A 23,316-nucleotide genomic window follows, 5' to 3' on the forward strand; every position below is an offset into this window, starting at 1 on the left:
TTTTTTGCAAAACAGAATAAATTTGCTTTTATCCTGAAACTTCTGATCCTATGCGTGATTAGTCATACACAATTGGGGGGGTGGTTTTATCCTGAAACAACTGATCCTATAAGTGATGTAGTCATACACAATTGGGGGGGGGGGGGGTATTCTAAAGCCAGTGTGGTGTAATGGTTTGGGTGTTGAACTACAGCTCTGGAGACCAGGATTCTCTGTTTTGCCTTGGAAGCCCACTGGGGTAACACGTCACATATTTTCAACTCCAGAAAACCCTGCAATGGGATGGCCTTAGGGTCAGTATGAATTGGAAATTACTTGAAGGCACACAACAACATATGGTAGATTGCTTCTCAGGGAAGATGTTTTTGTGTAGAGCATTCAGTCACATAATGTCCTAGTTCTGAGACCTGAGCCTAAGTGTGCATGGCTGCATTTACTGTTATTCATCCCTTTTCATGATTCAGCCCCTCATCTCCCTTTTCCCTGTTGTTGTTCCCTTGTCTTCCCATCCTTAATGTCTCCTTCTTTTGAAATTCATGTTATACTAAAGAACCTATACTTTTCTTTTTCTAAATACATAAAGAAATCCAGTAACATCTTTGACCCTAAAACTGGGACAAAGCAGTTTGTAGCATACATTTTTATGGATACAGGTCACTTCATTAGATACATGGAATGAAAGCTCTGTGGACAGGCAGAAATACAAGTGGAGTAAGGGAATGTGAGAAGTAACTGACATGCAAAATATGTTGGAGTATGGTATACAGCTTGGTGTAGTGGTTGAGCATTGGTTCAGATACCCACTTGGCCATGGAAAGCCGTTGGGTGATCTCGGGCAAGTTACAGTCTCTCAGTCTCAAGAGAAGACAGTCAAAAACCTCTCTGGACAAATCTTTCCAAGAAAACCCCATAATGGGTTTATTTTAGAATTTCCACGATTCAGGAAATGATTTGAAAGTGCATAACTACAACAGCCACAGTTAAGTTTGTAAAGAATAGTTAAAAGGATAAAGGTGGAAACCGGTTTTCATACAAGTTGAGATATGCAGGTAAACATTTATATAGTGAGGGACTGTCTGGACTTACATACTGATATGGTTGTAGGCCCAGTAAAATATTATTGTAATGCAGGCATGAAGAGGACTTCTGGTGTTCCTTCTTGTTATTTGTGATTATGTTAATTGTGGAATTATATCTTAAAATACATTAGCCTCCCTCCTCCTTTGTTTAATTTTAAATGGGTCATTAAAACATTCTTACTCCTTGTGGATTTTGAGCGATTTAAAATGTAATTTGAGCGATAATAGCTTATTTTTCTCTTTTTTAAAAAATGTTCCTAACTTTCCTCACTTACAATATTGTATATTTGTTTAATCATTGGAAAGTTTTAAATTATGTCACTCCAGCAGCTCTTTCTAATCTGAAAGCAAGTGTGTGTGTGTGTGTTTATTTGTTCCTTAATGTGGATGTGATTTTCATCTATCTAGCACTTTGTATTCTTCATTTTCCAACCCCCATCATTATTTATCCTACATATTCTGACTCTTGTCAACTGATTTTGTTCATAATAACTTTGTCAGACTGTGGAAAAGAAATGCTAAAAATGGAAAGGGATAGAGGAGTTATAACTTTTGAAAGACTGTATAGCAGTTGAAAGGCACTGCAAGAAAAGATCACAGGCAGAACGCATCTCTTTGCTACCAGCCAATTATTTCACAGTATGAGAACGGAAACATTTTCTTTCACCTTTAAAGTGTTTGCAGCAAAAAGGAAGATAACAGGTGTGATTAATGAATGAAAGTATTAGGGAAAGTCTTGCATTTTTAAAATACTTGTGGACAAATGTGAGGCATTTCAAAGTGTATAATCTATTTTTGCTTTTCAGTTATTTGCGTAGAAACTGGAATTTTAACACACAAAAGAAATTAAAAAATATCAACATGTGAAAACTTTCAGCTCAGTTGGCTGTTTTTTTCAGCTAAGTTAAAGGTAAAGGTTTCCCCTGACGTTAAGTCCAGTCATGTCTGACTCTGGGGGTTGGTGCTCGTCTCCATTTCTAAGCCGAAGAGCCGGCGTTGTCCATAGACACCTCCAAGGTCATGTGGCCAGCATGACTGCATGGAGCACCGTTACCTTCCCGCCAGAGCGGTACCTATTGATCTACTCACATTTGCATGTTTTCGAACTGCTAGGTTGGCAGGAGCTGGCGCTAACAGCGGGCGCTCACTCTGCTCCTGGGATTTGAACCTGGGACCTTTCGGTCTGCAAGTTCAGCAGCTCAGCGCTTTAACGCACTTCGCCACCGGGGCTCAGCTAGGTATCTTATTTTATTAAGATATCCTTGTGAGATAGTTGGTATTTAATTTAATTTAAAAATAAATCCTTTCACATGGGAAAATGAGGTGAATATTTTTTTACATATCAAGCAATTGCTTTCTTACTACTGTGTGCTTTCAAGTCCCCCAGCTTATGGTGATCCTAAGGTAAATCTTTTACAAACTCTTGGTAAGGTGTGTTCAGAGAAGATTTGCCTTTGTCTTCCTGTGTTGAATGAGTGTGATTTGTTCAAGTTGGTTTCTATGACTGAGTTGGGATTTGAACTCTGATTTCTCAAATTTTGAGGACATTTTTTAAATGCAGTTATCTTGAAATGCGCATCTAGTACTAAATCTGTTGTGTAGTCCATTATTAACAGCAGCAGCCTCAACATAACCTTAACCAGAAGTGTCCCTCGTCCTCAATTATTGGGTTGTGTTTGTGTCCTTTTGGTTTCTTTCTCCAAATCACTCCAGGTAATCCTTATCATTCTGCCAAACAGTAATGCTGGTGTGGACATATTGCTATTCAGTCAAAGACATTCTTGGCAAAGGCCCTACTGATGGATGACGCCCAGCATGTGCATCTCATTCCGTCTCTAAAACTGACTGCCATTCATTCAGGAGAGAAGGGAAGGTTTCTTAACTAGTTGTGTTCTTGGGATGTGTTCTTGTTAATGCATCATCTATTTGATTTCTAAAAATGTTAACTTTACAAACACATTTTTAATGTGGAGGATCATAATGAGGAAGATTATAGCCAACATCTAATAAAATGCAAGCCTGCTGCTTCAATTAAGCTCAGAAAAGAAATTATCTTAGGTACCTATTGAGAACTGGAATTTGGCAAGAGAGTATTGGTTGCATGCCTATTTACCGTTGCTAGTTTGAAACCTGGATGTTTTAAATTGGTTTCATCAGAACAGCTGAATAAAAAAAGATAAATGAAAACGTTCCTTGGCCTGTCAGCACTAGAGTTTCCCCAACTTCCATCCTGGTTTGGTGTTTCATTGCTAGGCAATGAGTGAGAAAAGAGACACCACATGAAGTGAGAATGGAGACACTGGGAATCAACATGGCCCCTTTCATTGCTAGTTCCATACTATGTGCATGGTTTTCAATATTATTGGGTCTGGGCAAGATACAGATCTAACCAATCAGTGACAATTATATTAATTTGTGACAAGTATGTGTGAAGCACCATACAAATGTGATCATTTATTCACATTCTAACAAGTAGTGTCTTCTTTGACCTTCGGGAAGGCAAGCTGGCTAAGATGGGCCCTTGGTTTGAATAAACTGGATCACTTTATATGTTCATAAAAAGCTCAAAATAGCTGGTAAAATGATTTTGCAGTGAAAACCTTCTGTTCATACTCCTGATTAGTACAATTTCTTATATAGTTTTACCTTATAAGATAGAGTAAATTAACATCGAAAGAGTGAGAAAATTTGATTGTATAGAAAGTAGGAAAACTGAGATTAAAAAAGGATCAAAAAGGGAGAGAGAGAGAAAAAAAAACCCCAAAAGCAAAGCTAAAGTCTCTCTCTCTCTCTCTCTCTCTCTCTCTCTCTCTCTCTCTCTCTCTATATATATATATATATATATATATATATATATATATATATATCTATATATATATATATATATATATATCTCTCTGAACAAGTGGTGATATAAAAATGCAAAAGTACTTGGCAAAGAAACACACCAAAAAGCAAAAGCAAAAAGCATTAGCACTAGCATTAAACACTTTGAATAAAATCGCTAGGTTAGAAGCAGCTGACATTGGTAATGCTTTAAGAAAGAACTGCCCAAAAACTGTTAAAGTTAAACTAAACAATCATTGTTGTTCCAATACGACAGTTGGAAAATAAAATAATAATAGTAGTAGTAGTAGTAGTAGTAGTAGTAATACTAGTCAGGATTTCCAAGCAGTATGTCATCATTTGGAGAGATATAGAAGAAGAATATAACGTGCATTTATGATAAGTCTATATTTCATTAAGGCTAGTAATAAATCATGTTCTTACTCCTAGAATAGTATATTTTTGCTTTTTAGTACATTAAGAATACTTTTTAATGTATTTCCTTAGATGGTAGAATATAAATGCCTGCATTTCAGGCAGAATTAGTAGAATTTCTTGTTCTCCCAGACAGGTCTGGCCATAGATGTGGGCAAGCATTCACATGGGAAACAAAACTGAAGCTGAATGCAAAGGCCCCTTTTACACTGCCCTATATCCCTTTATCCAGTTATCTGGGATAACTGGATTTTATGAGTCCCCACTACCAGATAATCTGGGATAAGCAGATAACCTGGGACCAGATCCTGGGATATAGGGGCAGGTGGATGGATACTCTTTTCAGCGAGCTAGGATTTTTTTAAACAGAAAAAGCGGTGCCTTTCTTTGACTTAAAAAAAAGTTGTATAAAGTTTTGGAGCCACTAATTAGGAAGAATAATTTTAAAGTTGTGTTTCCTTTTTCCTTTTCAGTTCAATGTTATTTGTTCTAGAAGAAAATCAATAAAAATCACAGCTTGCCAGGTGTCACCTTAAAAAAAATTACACTGCAAAATTATTGGGAAGAGCCATAGGTGCCCCTGGATCTGCTCCATGCCAAGGCTCCTGTGTATGCTAGGGCTAGCACCTTTCTAGCAACTAAAAATTTAGACTATATGGTCTGTCTTGCTGAATCTCACAAACTTATCCTACATTTTGTTTGTAAACCGATTGCTTTGTCGAAGTTAAGAACTAAGGCAAGGAGGCGGTGGAGATTGCCAGTTCTTGTTCTTGGTCTCTAGTGGACATTATTCAGAGGTTTAATACTTTTGAACCTAGATGTTCCATTTAGCTATAATATTTGGCAGGCCAATGCGTTGTGGGTTTAACTGTAACTTTTCAAAAAACCATCTATGATAAATGACCTTTTGCTGGACAAATACACATTTTCTATTCTAGTGACACATACATGGTAGATACCCAATGGTAGAATCACCTTGGTGTCTACTCCTAAGCAAACCCCATTGAATACTATGACATATAGTCACTCACAACAACTGAATAGGAAAGGTGGTTATTTTGCAGTAAAATAATAACCTCAAAATGCCTTCTCAGAATTTCATTCAAAAAAGGAAGGAGCAGATTAACACTTGGTTTAGCAGGATCATGTCATAAAAGTTCCTTTTCTTTCCAAGGTTCCTTGGCAGTGTCTATTGCTGATATGACTGCACCAGTTGTGGGCTCCTCTGGAGGAGTGTATGCGCTTGTTTCTGCTCACCTAGCAAACATAGTAATGGTAAGTGCTGGACATTTGGGATTTTTACTTTCTGGGACTAGAACTGCCAGAATCCCCAGTTCCCAATTCAGGTTGTTGTGGTCTAAAAAACCTAACTTTCCCAAACTTTGTTAATGAAACTGATTTAATATTCTGAATACATTTTGTAATATATTTTACTTTTTATTTTACTTTTGCTGATCAAAGATTGCACACAGACCACCCATATTTATATTTAAACAGATGAACCATACTTTTTCTAGGTTTTACCAAGATACACATGCTATATGTTCAGGGTTTATCTATTCAACAGACGTAGTATTGTTTAGTAGTTATTCCCTCTTCCTGGGAAACTCCAGAAAAGTACTGTGACCCCAGAGTTAGGTCCAGGACAGGCTGAGAAGACACTTTTCAATGTCTGGGTGGGAAAACAGTGGTGTCAGTGGCTCTTTAGCTCTTCTCCTCAACAGAGCGTTTAGCCAGTGATTCTCAACCTGGGGTCCTCAGATGTTTTAGCCTTCAACTCCCAGAAATCCTAACAGCTGGTAAACTGGCTGGGATTTCTGGGAGTGGTAGGCCAAAACATCTGGGGACCCCAGGTTGAGAAATACTGGTTTAGAGAGAACAGGGTTGGCGCTTCTACATTTTTTCAGTATGGACTAAGGTCTCACCTTCCATTACTCAGAGAAGGTGATGGCTCCTTTTTGTGATAAGAATAATACTATACCTTAACTTTTATTTTAAAAAGGAACCATATTTGAATGCTCAGGTGGGAAAATATTAGTTCCTAGGAGCATCTAGCCTTCTGAAGTGGTGCTAGATGCTCCAGTCACTGCTATTTTCTTTCCATTCGCCATGGAATCACCCTAGACTTCTTAATGGGAGATATTGAAATCCTCGACTTATACGAGAGATAGACTTATAAATTATATACAGTAGGTGGCACTCATACTTTATATAGACTAAACCTTGCCAATCATGTATGACAGGGTTGTGAAACATATATCCCTCTGGATGTTGTTGGACTGCAAATTCCAGCAGCCCAAACCAGCATAACCAATGGTTAGGAATGCTGGGAGATGGAATTCTGCAACATCTGGAAGACTGCAGATTCCCACTCTTGAAGAGTAGATTGCCAAAACAGAGCTATGTGAATAACTAACAGCATGGAATGACTTCATAAAAGACTGACACCTTGGCATTACTCCATTTAGCAACATATAAGCAGGTTGAATTATCTGGCATTCCCAAATATCCATTTAAAGTCTGTATTTTCCCCACCCAATTTATGCACCTCAAAGTAATGTATCCTCACATACACATGGATACACACAGTATTTTCATTTAGTCTCCGATCTAGGTACAGTCCATGAAAATTTACATAATAATAAGTTAGTTAACCCTTTGAGTGCCATAAGACTCTTGGTTGTTTATACTCAGTTGCAGTTATCTTTTCATGTTATGTAGTTCTGGCAATTGAAATAGGAATAATTCTTACTTAATGGTGACAAGGGGATTCTTGCGTAATGAGAATGTTTTGCATTTGCCATTACAATATTTTCATGATAATACTCATTTTTGTTCTGTGTTGTTTTTCTTTTACTGATGAGAGTAAGGGTTCTTGGGAATCTTTTTGCTTTCCTGTGTGCTTTTTGGTAACTATGAGAAATAACGCCCTTGCCTGTAGAGTGAAATTTTCCTGAAAATAAATACACTGTGAGCAATAAGGCATTTCACCTAATGATGGGGGAAGGGGAATCAGAAATAAGCAAAAAAGATGCAAGAAAATGCTGAGGAGAAAATACAATATTTAGTAGCACACTCAGAGTTTTCTGACTACATTACCTATTTCTGTGGAGAACCAAACATCATGAGGTGTTTTTTTTTTTACTGCTGCTGGAATTCTTTACAGACAAAGCCCGTGTGTATTCATGTAAAATGAAGATGGACAGTATCCATTAATGATCTAGCTTACCGTTTGACGCACTGGATGTGGACAAAGCCAGTTGTACCATTAAGCAGAATTAGGCAATTGAATTAGGCAACAGGTACTGGAGGACAACACTAGCATTTTCTTAGTTCTTTCTTATGGACTCCCTGGCTGTTCTCTTCTGTTGGCGCACAGACCTATATATGGCAACAACCTGTCCTGGGTCCTGTAAAACCAGCCTGCAGTTTCTAATGTGGTGAAAGTTTGTACAGTTTAGCAAATTTGCTTCTTTAGATTTGATCATTTGTAGATATGGTTAAACTAACTTCTAGGTCCTCCAGTGCGACTCTGTGGTCAACTTCTGTCAGATGACCTAGTGATTTCTAAAGAGAACAAACACATTTATAGGAATGTCCAAGTCCTCCAGCGTGATTTTGTGGATAACTTCCATTAATAGTTGACCATAATGTCATTCTGTAAGACTCAGATTCATAGAGAGGTGCTCTCTCAGGAAAAAAAATGATTTCTTTATTCATGAATAAAGAATCCCATTTTTTTTACCTGAGAGAGCACCTCTCTATGAATCTCTAGTCCTCCAGTGTAACTCTTTAAATTTTATGCATCTCATGAACATCTTTCATTTATAAATATATGATTATTTCACATACACTCAGAGGTTTCTCATTATGTTTGTGTGACACTCCTACACATTGCAGCTGACACACTAACATATCGTGACACACAGTCTGGAAAGCTCTGGTTTAATAATTCAGCTTCTTGTTAGTCAACTCCTGAAAGATTCAGCTCAGTTGCCATATTTTATGGGATTCTATGAGGAATAAGAGGGATGACGTCTTAATAGGAGATATGCGCTGCATATAATGAGTTCATCTACAGGGACATTTCAGGTTTTAAAAAACCCTTCATGGTTTGTGTTAGTGAACCTATGGAAGTTTGTATAGCTCATTATCCATTGTAGTAGAGAGCAGTACATTTATCATCAACAGGTGGGTATTTTCGTATTAGGAGCGACTTGAGAAACTGCAAGTAACTTCTGGTATGAGAGAATTGGCCGTCTGCAAGGATGTTGTCCAGAGGACGCCCAGATGTTTTACCATCTTGTGGGAGACTTCTCTCATGCACCCACATGGGAAGGTGAAGCTGACAGATGGGAGCTCACCCCACTCCCCGGATTTGAACTGCTGACCTTTCCGTCAGCAGTCCTGCTGGTACAAGAGTTTAACCCATTGCGCCAATGGGGGCTTCTATCAGCAGGTGGTAGCAACTTATTTCCTCTTAGGTTACAGGTGGGAACACTTTGCCATATAATTCCCATCAGCTCATCACAAGGGCAGTGGCTGGAGATTGTAGGAGAAAAAGTCCAAAACATTTGGCTAGCTAAAATGTTCCCCACCTTATCTTACCTGTTGTTTTGCTGGAGAAGAAAATGGAAGAAAAAAGAGTATTGCTGGTGACCAGGGAAGTGTTTGCAAAGCCTTAGCAACTTGTACACCGTCTCTTGCATAATGGCTTTCTATATTGGTAATATTCAGCAAACAGATTGAATTTTAAAAAAACTCTCTTTGTACTAAGCTCTGTTAACATAGCAGAAGATTAATGCCATTGACACTGAAGCCAAAGAAATCTAACAGTTGTTCCTCATCCCTGGGCTGGCAAATTAACTGCTTCCCCGTTTCCTTGTCCCAGAAAGGAGCAGGAAGATGTAAAGGTAGCACCCATTTCTTATGTTCCTAGAAAGCATACCGGTAGCACAGGGCTTTAAGGAGTATGAAAAGGTGTTTGAATGTAGGTGCTTCTGTTTGGGTGGTCAGTGCATCTTTAGTATTGTGAAATATACATGTCCTGTGTATATCAAGATGAAACAATTCTATACTTAATAAAATTCAGCAGAGTTTGCTGATGAACAGACATCTAGGTGATTCTGCAATATTGAAGAGCTTATAAAACCTGACCATCACACAGCAGATCTGAGTCTCAAATGGCTAGAACAGCTGTGGCACTTAAATGCACTTATTGCAGTAGAACAGCTACGTGTGCTTCTGTGTTGTTTTTCAAAGGCTGCCGGGTACATGATGTCTGCTAGAGTGGAAAAAAGGAAATACGTAATAGAATGAAGACTATATTTAGGGAATATAGCAGGAGTCCAAATATTATGAGGGAGTCATAACTGTGATTAATTGTGGTGAAAATGAAAACATATTTTCACCTGGGTTTTTAAAAGGTCATAAGCTTGAAGCTCATCAAAAACTGAAGAAATGCCAGATTTTAGCAATCTAGAGTAGGAACTGATTGATGATACAGCAATTTCTTGTGTTTGCAGCATTTCCATGATGAATGAGAAACAACAGTTTTCTGTCATTATTCTGAATTTAATGGAGCCTTTGATTTGGTTTTAGATATAATTTATTTTTTTGACATAATTAAATGAGAAATAGATTTCTGCACTTGAAATGTTGCTTTCTTCTTTACTTAGAGCTTTTACTTTCCCCAGCTCAAATGTGGGTAAACTAAGAGGGTATCTTACACTGTAGAATTAATGCAGTTTGTCTTCACTTTAACTGCCTTGACTCAATGCTATGGAATTACAGAAGTTGTAGTTTTGCAAGGTATTTAGCCTTCTCTGCTGAAAAGTGCCGGTATCTCACAAAACTAAAAATCACATGATACCATAGCATTGAGCAGTGACAGTTTAAGTAGCGTCAAACTACATTAATCCCACAGTGTAGAGGCACCCTTCCAGTGGGTCAGGGGCTTGTTTTCTTATCCCTACCATCCACTGTAGGCTACATCAGGCTCAAAGATGCTGAAAAATTGGGTAAATGAAAAAACAGAAATAACTGGAGAAATTTGTAGAAATTTGAAATTTCATTTGGGATGGGTTGAAGACACTGTACCACAATTTAGATCAAAGCTATCCCCCTTAGAAGCTTCCAAAGCGGTATATGAGGTCCTTGGGGATGCATATATAGCATATAGACCATGTCTTGTGTATCCATGCAGTAAAATGTGAGCCGTAGTGATCTTTCTGTCCTAGCCTTTGTTGGGCACTTTCTCATAAGGTCACAAATCTGTCTAGCAATGATTTTCATGATCATCTGAACTGGAGTAGGGCAGAGATTTCATTAGCAGTCAGAAATGTAGTGACCTACACCACAATGCCTTTCATGCTTTAATAGTGACTTGTGCTGAACGTGCTCAAATGCTATGGAACATACTCAGAACAGCTGTCAAATCCTTGCTGGACTTACTGGAATCACATTTCACTTTACTATTGGAAATGTATATAAAATGAGACTAGCAGCGGGCCAGGCGTTGTTTAATGTATTATTTAATACTCAGGAGGACCAGAGATTTCTGACAGATAGATATTCTTGCTGACCTGCCCAACCGAAATACATGATAAATACGTTATTCATATCCAAGTCACATCAGCAGATAAATTTGTCCATGTAATCACAACATTAGAAAATGCTCAGGAAAAAATGTATGCTATAAATCACTCTTATTTATTTTCTTAAGAGTGCAAATATTATACGAGTATGATTCATTTTGAACCACGTTCCTTTCTTACATTTGTTAGGTTTAAATGTTAATTCCTTTTTGCCTAAGTAATAATTTCTTGTATGTCTCACACTACCCTTTTCCCTAAGCTAAGCTACCCCAAACAACACATCCATCTAAATGACTATTGTAGTGTGTAGTTGGAAGAAATTTATTTATTTGCCATATTTATATCCCGCCCTTCTTGACCCCAAAGTGTGCACTCATAGAGGCACAATTTGATGCCATACAACACATATTCAGCAAATAAAACATAATAATAATAATAATAATAATAATAATAATAATAATAATAATAATTGCTGTTGCCATACCAGGTGACAGTCAAATTTATGAAAAACAGGAAAAACTCTGCCATTATCAGGACCTGAAGATCGAACTGCAAAGGCTCTGGCATAAACCAGTACAGGTGGTCCCAGTGGTAATCAGCACACTGGGTGCCATGCCAAAAGATCTCAGCCTGCATCTGGAAACAATAAACATTGACAAAATCACGATCTGTCAACTGCAAAAGGCCACCTTACTGGGATCTGCACGCATCATCCGAAAATACATCACATAGTCCTAAACACTTGGGAAGTGTTCAACTTGTGATATAATAATAATAATAATAATAATAATAATAATAATAATAATAATTATTATTATTATTATTATTATTATTATTATTTATTAATATATCACCCTATCTCCCCCAGAAGACTCAGGGTGGTTTCCAATATAAGCAAAACATTCAATTGCCAATAGGAGACCATACAACAAAAGTAACATCATCAAACAATAACATACAATCCTGCTAAAACAACCAGAAACATTTAAAATCCAGTTTTAGTTTACTCCATCAAGATACCAATGACCAGAATTTCAGAATGGACATGGTCAGCTATGAAGGGCTAGGCAAAGGTTAATACGACAGAGTATCATAGGGCCGGGGAAGTGAATAAAGTGTAGAGCAGGTTGGCAACCAAAGGGGAGGGGTCTAGGAACTAATCATGCTCGAAACCTGCTGGAACTACCAGGTTTTCAGGTCCCTGTGGAAGGAGGGACCATAGGGACCTAAAACATAAACATTAAAACACTGTTAAAACATCAACATTAAAATGATTAAAATCACATAATCCAATGTCGTAAGAAAGCCTTCAGAAATATATAATGATGAGTGAGGGGCTTGCGTGAATGGCCCTGGAGAGTGAAAACAGGGCTATAAAAACTACATAAAAGTTGGGAATCAATTTGGAAAAAAAAATTGAAATATACATATGCAATGGCCTTGAAGGAGAATTGGCTAAAAATGTTCCATCGCTGGTATATTACACCAAAGAAATTAAACCAAATGTATACGAATACTTCAAAAAATTGTTGGAAATGTGAAGAACAAGAGGGAAGTTATTTTCACATGTGGTGGACATGTAAAGAAACAAAAAAGTATTGGGAGAAGGTCCATAAAATTTGTCAAAAAATGCTTAAGATAAATTTTCCTAGGAAAGCGGAGTATTACTTATTGGGAATAACGGACCAGGAGATACGCTTAGATACTAACGATGACATTATATTTACATATTTAATAACTGCAGCTAGAATGAGCTTTGCCAAAAAATGGAAGCAAAAAGAAATGCCGTCTATGGAAGATTGGCTGCAGAAAGTGAAAGAGATAAAGGATATGGATAAATTAACTTTTTTACTAAAGAAGAACACGGGGACGCCGATAAGATACACTGATTGGTCCAAAGTAGAAGAATACGAAAGGAAGGGATGTTGTAATCTAAGTGATAAAGATCAGAAGGATGAAATATCCTAGTGTCTCTTCTTGTAAGCATTTAGTAAAGCAAAGAAGCACTGACTAAGCCACAACAAGGAAAACTCTCATCTTTTTTGAGGGTTTGTCCTTTATTAATAGACAAAGAGGATGATTCAATACTATTTTGTTTGTTTTTTTGGATCATCCTCTCGTATTATTATGTATTGGGAAACGCAAAGGCGAAGATGGAAGTCATTTTTTAAAAAAATATTGGTTTTTTTGTTTTTTTTTCTTCTTCTTTTTCTTTTTTTCTTTTTCCTCTTTTTTCTTCACTTTCTGTCAAAGCATTGTTCTCACTCTTTCGATGTTATTTACCTATTATATACACTAATAAAAACATTTTAAAAAAAACTACATAAAAGTATTCAGCATGTTCAAAAGTTTAGAAGATATACAACCGTTTATTAATTGGTTGGCCAGCCTATACTGTCATCTAACCACATACACATTTTTCATCTAGCAGATGAATGGTTATGAATCAGGGGGAAAAGGACCAGAGTAACATTTTGCAGCAAAGACAACAGACATTCAGAAACCTATCTGATTATGCAGTCCTGGTTACATGGAGTAAGGAGATTAGACTGAGATTCCCATCTTGTTGATTTTTTAAAATAAATTCTCTCTCCTCTGATTAGCATTGCTGCTGACTATAAACAAGGAAAAGTAATCCATTGACTTCAAAAAAGATAAAGGTAAAGGTTTTCCCCTGACATTAAGTCTAGTTTTGTCCGACTCTTGGTGCTCATCTCCATTTCTAAGCCAAAGAGCCGGTGTTGTCCTTAGAAGCCCCTCCCTTCAAGGTCATGTGGCCGGCATGACTGCATGGAGCGCTGTTACTTTCCCGCTGGAATGGTACCTATTGATCTACTCACATTTGCATGCTTTCAGACTGCTGGGTTGGCAGAAGCTGGGGCTAACAGCGAGAGCTCACCCTACTCTTCAAATTCAAACCACCCACCTGTGGTCAACAAGTTCAATAACTCAGTGGTTTAACATGCTGCACAACCGGGGGTTCCTGATAGACTTCAGAAAGCTAAGCCTTAATTGTGCTTTTGCACAAGGTCTGATGGATTATTGGCATATATATTCAATGTTGCACTGTGTTTAAATCTTTTATATATTGTATTTTACTATGTTATTTAACTATTTTAACTGTTTTATTCTTATTTTATTGTATTATGATGTACTGGTAGTGATCCTGCCAGTTGTGTAAGCCTCCCTGAGTCCCCTCGGGGAGAAGGGTGGGGTAGAAATATCGGAAATAAATAAATAAATAAATAAATAAATAAATGTGTTTTTCTCTGCCTTGAAGGCTGGTCAAGAGCAAGGGCTGCAGTAGATGGCACAAAACTTGTCAGTCTCCTTGGGCTGGAATGGAGTTAGTGGGAACACATCTGCTTTCAGTTTACTTGCATGTGAAAAGCTTAATTATGAATTATTGTCATTTTCCCTTCTGCTTTTTCAGAATTGGTCTGGAATGAAGTGCCAATTCAAGCTGTTGCGCGTGGCTGTTGCCTTGATCTGTAGTAAGTATTCCCCTGTGTTACATAACATGATACCCCCTGTCAAAAGAAACTATTCTAAGGGTACCTGATGTGTGTGTAAATGTGCCTTATTTGGGTTCATCTGTTGACATATAGTGACCACATTAATTTCATGACGTTTTCTCAGGCAAGGAATACTGAGATGTGGTTTTGCCAGTTCCTTCCTATAAAATATAGCCTACAGCACCAGGGATTTGTTGACATCTCCCATCTAATTATTAACAAGAGCTGAATCTGCTTAGCTTCCAAGATCGGATGAGATCTCGTGCTCTTTGGGTATCTCTTTTGTTCCTATGCCTTTCTTAAATAAAGTAGACCCTACAAGTAGAATTAATCGTGGAAACATAGAAGGTAGAATCCTACTGATTGCTTAGCTTGGTTTCTAACCCAACAAAAAACAACCCTTTTCTTGTAGTCATAGTTTTGTTTTTTCCTGGGACAGAAGTAGTGTTATGAGTAAGCAACATGAGATGACTGTCCCAAACAGTGTCTCCACACACAGTGAAATACAGGAATGGAAAAAGTGCAGCCCCACAATATCATTTGAGACAGTCAGGACTCCCCCAATTTTCTTTTCCTAGAAATAAAACAGAACAAACCTAGGGCACAACTACTACTCATTTTGGACCAACTTTGCTCCCTAGTTTTAAATAGAAGGTGGGCACCGGGGCATGGCAGTGTGACACACTCTTGAACTTTCCTAATGTAGTGACATTATCAGTTCCTTGATGTTCTTATTCAGTTCTAGATCAAACCCATTACACAAAACAGAGTCAGACAAAATCAGTGTTGCAAAGTGAAGCTTCACTGATGGCTAATGGATGAACCAAATATTTTATAGCAAAACAGCCACCCAAAGGTCTATAAACTGATAGGCAAGCTAGTCCCCTTTGTGACTGATTTTAACAAAGTCCATAAGGTGCTAGTGGTTTGTCCAGGCTAGGATAGCATTCATTAACTCCCTAGACCAAAACCAAAGTATTAGCCCAGAGTTTAAATAGCCAAGAGATGCACACAGAAAGACCTGACTAGGCATGTCACATCTTTTAGTATCTGTAGGAATAGGAAAAGCAGCTAAGTAACAGAAAAATTATTTCCCATGTCTCTCTCAGTTTGAAGGTGGGAGCTGAGGCTGAATCCACATGAGGGCTGTATCCTAGCTCAGTATACAATATCCTGTCCTGGTTTGACCCCATTAATACCATACTCACCCATTTTAATCCAAATTCAAATTGGTCTTAAAAGCCACACATTTCCCCCACCCTGAAGTCACCTCAGTACAAAATGGCATTTCAACCGTGGTCATGTGTTCATTATATTGGATTATTTTAGATTACACAAGCATAGCAGCTGCTTGCTTGCCTTCTCTTCCCAGTATGCATAAAGATATGTGTATATCTGCACATCCATATAAACAAGTAGCTTTTCTTTTTTCTTTTTATCTCACTCACATCCCTGTCCAAGGGAGATGATAATGATGATGATATTACTAATAATAAAAATATTTGTTAACTATCTTTGCTCACAGTTCAAGGCAGGGCACAACACAGTAAAAGCACATCACCCTAAAATACATACAATAAAATGCATATTTTAAAACACATTAATATAAAGTTCATATATTAAAACACATGGTACAAAGTTTAAACTAAAATAGTAATCAATTGTAAATTTAAAATTCATGGTTTGAAATTGGGTGGAGAGAAGGAGAGGTTTTGATGGATTGCATAGCGAGAATGGGTGAGGTATTGGGGACTCACCACATATATAATAGAGAGGGGAAAGCTCATAAATCAGCCACAGTTGAGAAGGAGAAAACACACACACACAGCTGTTTTGACTGTGCCACCCCATGTATTGCCATTTTATGCTATCAGATTGAACCTCATAAGAAAGTGGGTGTGAACTAAGATAGTGTGTGACTTCACTGTGACTTCTCTGTTCCAGTGAGCTTTGAATTTGGACGTGCTGTGTGGTTGAGGTTCTACCCATCTGCTTATCCTCCGTGCCCACATCCAAGCTTTGTCGCACACCTTGGTGGGGTGGCTGTTGGAATCACGCTTGGTGTGGTCATCCTAAGGAACTATGAGCAGAGACTCCAAGACCAGTCCTTGTGGTGGATCTTTAGTTCCATGTATGTGGTGTTTGTACTCTTTGCCATATTCTGGAACATTTTTGCCTATAGCCTCTTGGACTTGAAACTACCTCCACCTCCTTGAGAGCCGAGACTGAGGAACTGTCAATGACAAATGGATGACTTCTCATCTGGCAGCTCCACTGGGGGTAAAATGAAACCTGAGGATTTATTTTTGTATGAAGATTATAAGATATAAGTATATTCATCTTCTGGAAAGGCACACGCTGAGAAGGCCCAGATGAAGAATGATCATACTACTGAAACAAACATGACTTTTTGACTTAAACAATGACTTGTCAATTGAAACTTGCTAAGAAGATATGTGGACATGCCAATTTGCAGGTATTACAGTACTTCATTAGAGCTAGGCATTATATCCCTTGCTCACAAAGTTAGTTTGGTGCTGATCTCATGAGAAAGGGCTGATGATGAAGCTCTCAATTTATGTAAGTGGGCGCTTCTTCCCATCACACATACTGGTGAATGTTTATGCACATGGTGAATTTTTGCCCATGTTTTCCCAGGTTAACGTTTGCTTCTGCAATTCAAAGCTTTATGGGCCAAGGGAAGACCAATTTCTTTCTTTAATGAGGACACTAAAGGGACACCTGGCCCAAGCAGCTTGGTGTGCTCTTAATTGATAGGTCAGGCAGTTCATATACAGTTACTAATGTCCAGTGAACTTAAAGAATGTATCCTATAGAAAATTCTAGGTGCTTTGATATACAGTTGGCCCTCTTTATCCATGGATACTGCAGCCATGGATTCAACCATCCATAGCTTGAATATATTCCACACACACTAAAGAAAGAAATTCCAAAAAATGAATGTTGATTTTGCCATTTTATATACGAAACACCATTTTACTATGCCATTGCATATAATGGGATTTGAACATCCACAGATTTTGCTATTCACAAAGGTACCTGGAAGCAAAATGCAACAAATAACAAGGGCCCATTGTATATAGGTTCACAGATAGTCCATGACAGTGGCCAGTTTTCAGTTAAAGGACAAACCAAATGGTAACAAAAAAATCTAAAGGTGCTTTGACCAGATTTCTAAATATAACTGCATACATTACTTAATTTTTGCAGTTTGTGACTGGTGTTTATTTCTCATAGTAAATGAATCAAATAGTAAGTCTCTTTTTGCTGACAATCATGTTCTTTTCCCCTTGATTTTCTTCCTTGGTCCTCCTAAGGCATTTTAAGGCAACAACTGCTCTGTCACAACAGTTAGGGAGATGCTAGGAGGGAGATGGTGTTGCACTGAGATGCCGGGAGACAGCTCAGTGCCCCACACAACCTGCCCTACACCCCTAGGCTGGCATGCTGCCTTGGGTAAGATGGAAAATATTATGGAAAAGGTTGTGCAGGCAGCCTACTATCTTGTGCCAGCCATAGAGATATCACCTGTGTGTGTGTGTTTTAATTTTGAAGATGCCCTTCAACAACATTATACCTCACACAACCTTATGGATGCCTCTAAATTTTAGATTACGATCAATCTATGGCGCTATACAAGCTCTACATTCACTTTTATTTTTTATATGTAGATTGAGCAACATTTGCTCAGTTTTGTTTGGAAAATGTGAATGTGGCTCCTTTGCCTAAGGAATTCTAAAAGTAGCCAAGTGCCGCTTTTAAAATATTACATACATATTTAATGGGTCAGAGATATGTTTGACAATACCTCAGCTAGAACCTAGTTGTCACAGAAATAAAAACGGAGCGACACAGGTGGCAGAGCTCCTTGCAAATATAAAGTTGGGGAACTGGAAAAACACAGCACTGCAACTGCTCTTCTTGACAGCTAATTCTCTATGTGGAATAATACATATATTTGTACAGAGCTGCATTTTGTCCTGTATGCCCTCCCATGCTTGATGTCTGCAATGGTGCAGTCCAAACATAGTTTGACCACTGAAGTGAGAAGCATTCTTTAGAGCTCAGGTGTCCTGCACAAGGAAGTTGCTTCAGGAATTGGTAACCACTTGTGATATTTTTCCTTTAGCAATCTAGTAAGTTTGTAAAACTGTAATCAGTAAAACCTTTGCTTATGTTGGTGCCCTGACAAAGAACTAGCTCTTTTTCCTGGAGATGAGTGTCACTGCTGTATACCCAGGATAAGCCAAGCCCTGTTGCTGAGCCAACTAATTCTAGATTCTTGGCATGTTTATTTTTGTTTATATGATACATATTTGTCGCATTCACACTTTCCAGTTGTGTTATATCTAAGGAGTGGAGACAAACAGATGGCCTTCCAGATTTTTTGAACTACCATGCCTATGATTCCTTTACATTGTGGCATAAATGGCTGGGACTTGTAGGAGTTAGAATCCAAGAGATCTGGAAGCCAGAGAATATCTAAATATGTAATGTGTCAACAGATTCTTTGTCTTTGATAGCATCAAATTACTGTGGCAGCTGAATTGATTAATGTACTGAAACAATCGGTTAAGTTCATGCAAACATTGTATAACAGCAAAATACTGTTGTGTGCACACTTATCAGGTGTTTTGTTTGCAGAACAATAAGCACACTCAAAACCACTAATAGTTTACCACTCCAGACTGTATCAGGAGAAGGAAAAATTGTATCTTGCTATTTCTTCCTTCTTTCAAATGCTTTCTGCTATCTGGTGTTACATTTTCATTCTGTGATAAATGGTTTTGCTTTGCCTCATTCTGTTTCTCATCTAGTGGTGGCCAAATTCTCCATAGCTCAACCTAGAACTCTTTAGCAAACAAGTATTCTCACTAACTGTTCTGGAAAACAAAAAGGCTCATTTTGTTTTCTACTGGTATTAGCACATAGGCACTAATGAAGCTGAGCAGATGTGCCTTATTGTATGATTTCTGGGAATTATTCGTTTCCAGCATCAGCCATTGCAGTTAGCCACTTAGAAATTAAACCATAAATATCTGTAAAGACCTATGCCCAAATTCAATTTGAGTTTTTGTTTGAAATGGAAGACTACTGCAAAAAGAAGTGGGCTCCAAAATAATAAATATTTACTAAATTAGAAAATCCGATGGGGCAATCTGATCAGGTAGTTCACAGCAAATGCAAGTAAAGTTTTACTATTAAAGAGTTTGTGTGTGTCTCTGTGTGTCTACAAAGCAGCTGCTAATTTTCTGGCTGCACATTCGCGAGAGTTAATCTTACAGAGCCAGACAGAGAAGAACTTTTAGAAGGAGACCCCAGTTGGTTCATACTACAACCCAAGTGTTGAGAATGAGATTAATTTGTATTTCAAATAGGTTTTTAGGAGTGTCAGGAGCTTCACTGCAGTCTATCTCCTTTTCTTTTTAAGGAGACAGGCTACACAATACATGCAAGATATCCTCCACGATAGGGAACAGGCAGCCTAGTCAAATCCATGTTACATATCTGCATCAAATAAACAGAGAAACCGCATAGATACATTTCATTTATATTGAGATGGCTAGAGTTCTGTTGGGTTCATTTGAGGAATTGCTTCAGCTGTTAAATAAAAAACAAGAGTTGCACAGATTCTTTAAAGCTGACCCAAAGATGTGAGGGGGAAAAAATCAAGAATTTTGCAATTGTGCTACTAGTGTTTGAATTTCTCTTGAGCTCACAGATTGTTGCCAATGGTCAAGCTTAGGCTTTTGAGTGATTTGAACAGAGTTTGGCACTAGTCTCATTAATCAGTTTATATCAAATCCTTTCTCCTCCGTCATGGGCATTTTGCCTTTATTCATCCAGTACTTCAAATACTCAACAGGTGAATCAAAATAATACTGTGGTTATTTTCCCCATGAGAGCATGATAAATCCAAATTACTCCTTCATTAGCAGTGAAATCCCTGTCACAATGAGACAGGAAAGCATGGAATGTGTGTCTTTGTTTCTCTGTTGTGGAACATTCTTAGGGGTGAGAGAATTCGTCAGCCCTCAAGTCTATTTTTAAGGAGTGCAAACCTTTCCCTTCACTCCAGTGTCAGCTCACATTTCCCCTTACCTAGCGACTATACAGCCTATCCTCCCACTCCTTGTGAACTCAGCAAGGCAAACAGCCATAGAAATTATGGACAAATATAAGTAATAGGATTGAGGAATGTTATCCTACTCCACTGTTTTTTTCAATAAGCTTCCTTACCATTACTTCTCTGCTTTCCAAGATGCAGTTGCTTTGTATGGATTTGTCCCATGTCCTAACACTGTATAAATAGCCAAAGCAGCCTGGTTTGTTTTTTTAAGGGTGTATTAGTCATCCAAAAGCAGGCATAGATAACCTAATGCCCTCCATACCATTTTAAACTACAGCTTCCATAATTTCTAAGCATTGGCTGTACTGGCTGAGGCTCATGAAAACTGTACTGCAACTTTATGGCAGGAATAACTTTACCTACCCCTGTCCTAGGGCATATCACTAGAGTAGTAACAGAGTGTGTTAACAATCATTGACTCACCCATCCATTTCCTTTTTCTCCTATTTTTGCATATATGTATGCACATAATCACTATTATACATAATGCTGGATGTAACAAGGAATACCTCAATGTGGCATTGCTCCATAAATGGTTGTGCACAACTGGATGCAAGTTAGTGTCTCCTGTGGCCAGTGTAATGGACATTTAACCTCCACAGATACTGTATTGTACAGCCCCCCCCCCCACACACACACACACCTTTAGCAGCACAGCAGTCGTATCTGGCAAAATTTAGGCTTATTTGTAGAAGAATGTTTTGGTGAATATTGAACAGCATGGTAGTGCTGAATACTGCTTCATGGGAAATTCTGCTGATAGTTCAATTGGATGTTGATGTGAAGCTTTAATGAAGGCAGTAGTGCAACCAGGTAGGCTTGACCTCTGTCAAAGTACAGCTTGCATGACAATCACATACACCTAGACCAGAATATTTGCAATAGGCACAAATAGATCTCTCCTTCTTGCATTTGTGCCAACACAGAGGGACAGGAATTGGTGTCAGGCAGAAAGATTTTTGAACTCTTCTTTTCCATGCTAAAACAGACCAATTTAAGGATGATCTCATAAGCAGAATGTCATGGGACAATAGATTCCACTGCAGATTCCCCTTAGTTGCATGAATGTGACCCATTTAATTGAACTGCAGAGTTAAGGAGAGAATAGGTTACAATAGCATGAAATAACCCAATTTCTGGACTATACCACTTGGGACTGTAGATGGGGATTTGTATGAATGCTGCCGCATAGGCAATAAATTTAAATGAAGAGCAATCCACATACAGCACTGGATACCAGGGAGAAAAATTCTAGCCTACTATTCTTGATGATATATCAGTTCTCTACCTGCCAGTATATTATTTGTTAGTAATTGTTATTAATTCACTCTCATGGTCATCAAGGTAATCGTCAGTCAAGTGAATCTCTGTCTCCAATCTGAAGTGGTACCTTCGAGAAACAGGTTCATCTCTTCAACTGATTTATGCAAACCACAAGTTAATGTTGCAGCTAATGGAACTTCCTGCATAATCTGGCTCTAAACTTGGCTACACATTTCAAATGTGTTGTTAGAGAGGAAATCTCCTTCCTGGCTATTTGATCTATCTCTTACTATAGCAAATCTTAGATTCAGAGGATACAGACCTGAGGTTAGGCATTGCATTTCTCCCCTATGTTACATAAATCTAGCCTTCCTGATACCCCAACAAATTCAGTGTTCCCTTGGTTTCTCCAAAATATGTAAAGAGGTACGTATTACTTGAGGCTTTTACTAGTCAGATCACACAAGACTAAGGCTGCTATAAGTTAAACTGCCTCTTAAAGCCACCCAGTGTTTCTGGGATATTGCTGTTCCAATGAGTGATTAGGGGATAAATTTCTCTCTTACCTCTAGATGTCCTTGCAAGCTTACCACATTGCACTGCTGCAGACATCCATAGATTAATTACATCTTGCGGTAGGTCTTAGCCTCTTCACAACAGTCTTTGTGTTTAACTCTGCTCCTGCCAGAATCTATGAGATACAGTATGAGCATTTCTTGATATATGTGGAATCATTAAAATGCCATCATTGAGAGATAAAACTACAGGTCAAAATGCAAGCAAACAGAGGCTTAAAGCCAGTTTCTGCTTTCGTTGAAGTTTGTATGATGAGGCACAGTGATGAGAGAAAGTGCTATCAGATATCTTCTTATCTTTTATATAGAAGAATTACACCAGAGAGGTTAAAGAGCAACTGAACTTGGATGGATGGTGAAAAAAAGGATTGCTCAGCATCTGTAAGGACATCTACTGGCCATTGTTGAGATGGGGTTTATTACTCCTGTTACTGAAGGATGCTAACCATTGTAAATCAGGCTTTTCATGACTTCAGGTTTGTTCTAGGTTGATTATAATTTTCCTGTTAGAGAAATTCTGTTGTTCCCCAGTTCCTGTTTCTATTATGGGATAGATTTTTAAAAAAATGTTTACTCCCTAAACGTAAAAGTTTGCCCCAGAACCTACATAACATCACTGAGAACTCTCAAGTACAGCTAAGATTTCTATGATAAGCTGGCTGTATTTAAAGGAAGAGGAAAAAGGAAGAAATAAATGTTTCTACATATAATCACGTTCTTAGCAGCTGATCTGAACTGCTACATATAGAATTTGCAGGAAAGAAGTTAAAGAAAAATATTTGTGCTTGCTTAATTCCATTTACTGGTTTTTTTTGCATATTCTTTGGCCCTCACCAGTTTTCTGCCAAATAAAGGAAGAATATGTTGGGGTGTGAA

General features: G+C 38.0%; 1 protein-coding gene across 11 annotated transcripts in view; it reads left to right on the forward strand.

Moving 5' to 3' along the window:
• The window catches only part of rhbdl3 (rhomboid like 3), a 143,410-nt gene extending 120,094 nt beyond the window's left edge, over window positions 1-23,316 (forward strand). For 10 of the 11 annotated variants that reach the window (XM_062971008.1, XM_062971010.1, XM_062971011.1 and 7 more), the window contains 3 exons: window positions 5,515-5,615; window positions 14,370-14,430; window positions 16,396-19,678. In XM_062971008.1, coding sequence (XP_062827078.1) covers window positions 5,515-5,615; window positions 14,370-14,430; window positions 16,396-16,667 — 434 coding nt within the window. In that variant the 3' untranslated portion in view covers window positions 16,668-19,678. Of the gene's footprint in view, window positions 1-5,514; window positions 5,616-14,369; window positions 14,431-16,395; window positions 19,679-22,748 lie in introns of those variants that run through there. The other variant, XM_062971014.1, reaches the window with a different exon arrangement.

Source organism: Anolis carolinensis, chromosome 2 (genome assembly GCF_035594765.1).
Source record: "Anolis carolinensis isolate JA03-04 chromosome 2, rAnoCar3.1.pri, whole genome shotgun sequence".
NCBI lineage: Eukaryota > Metazoa > Chordata > Lepidosauria > Squamata > Dactyloidae > Anolis > Anolis carolinensis.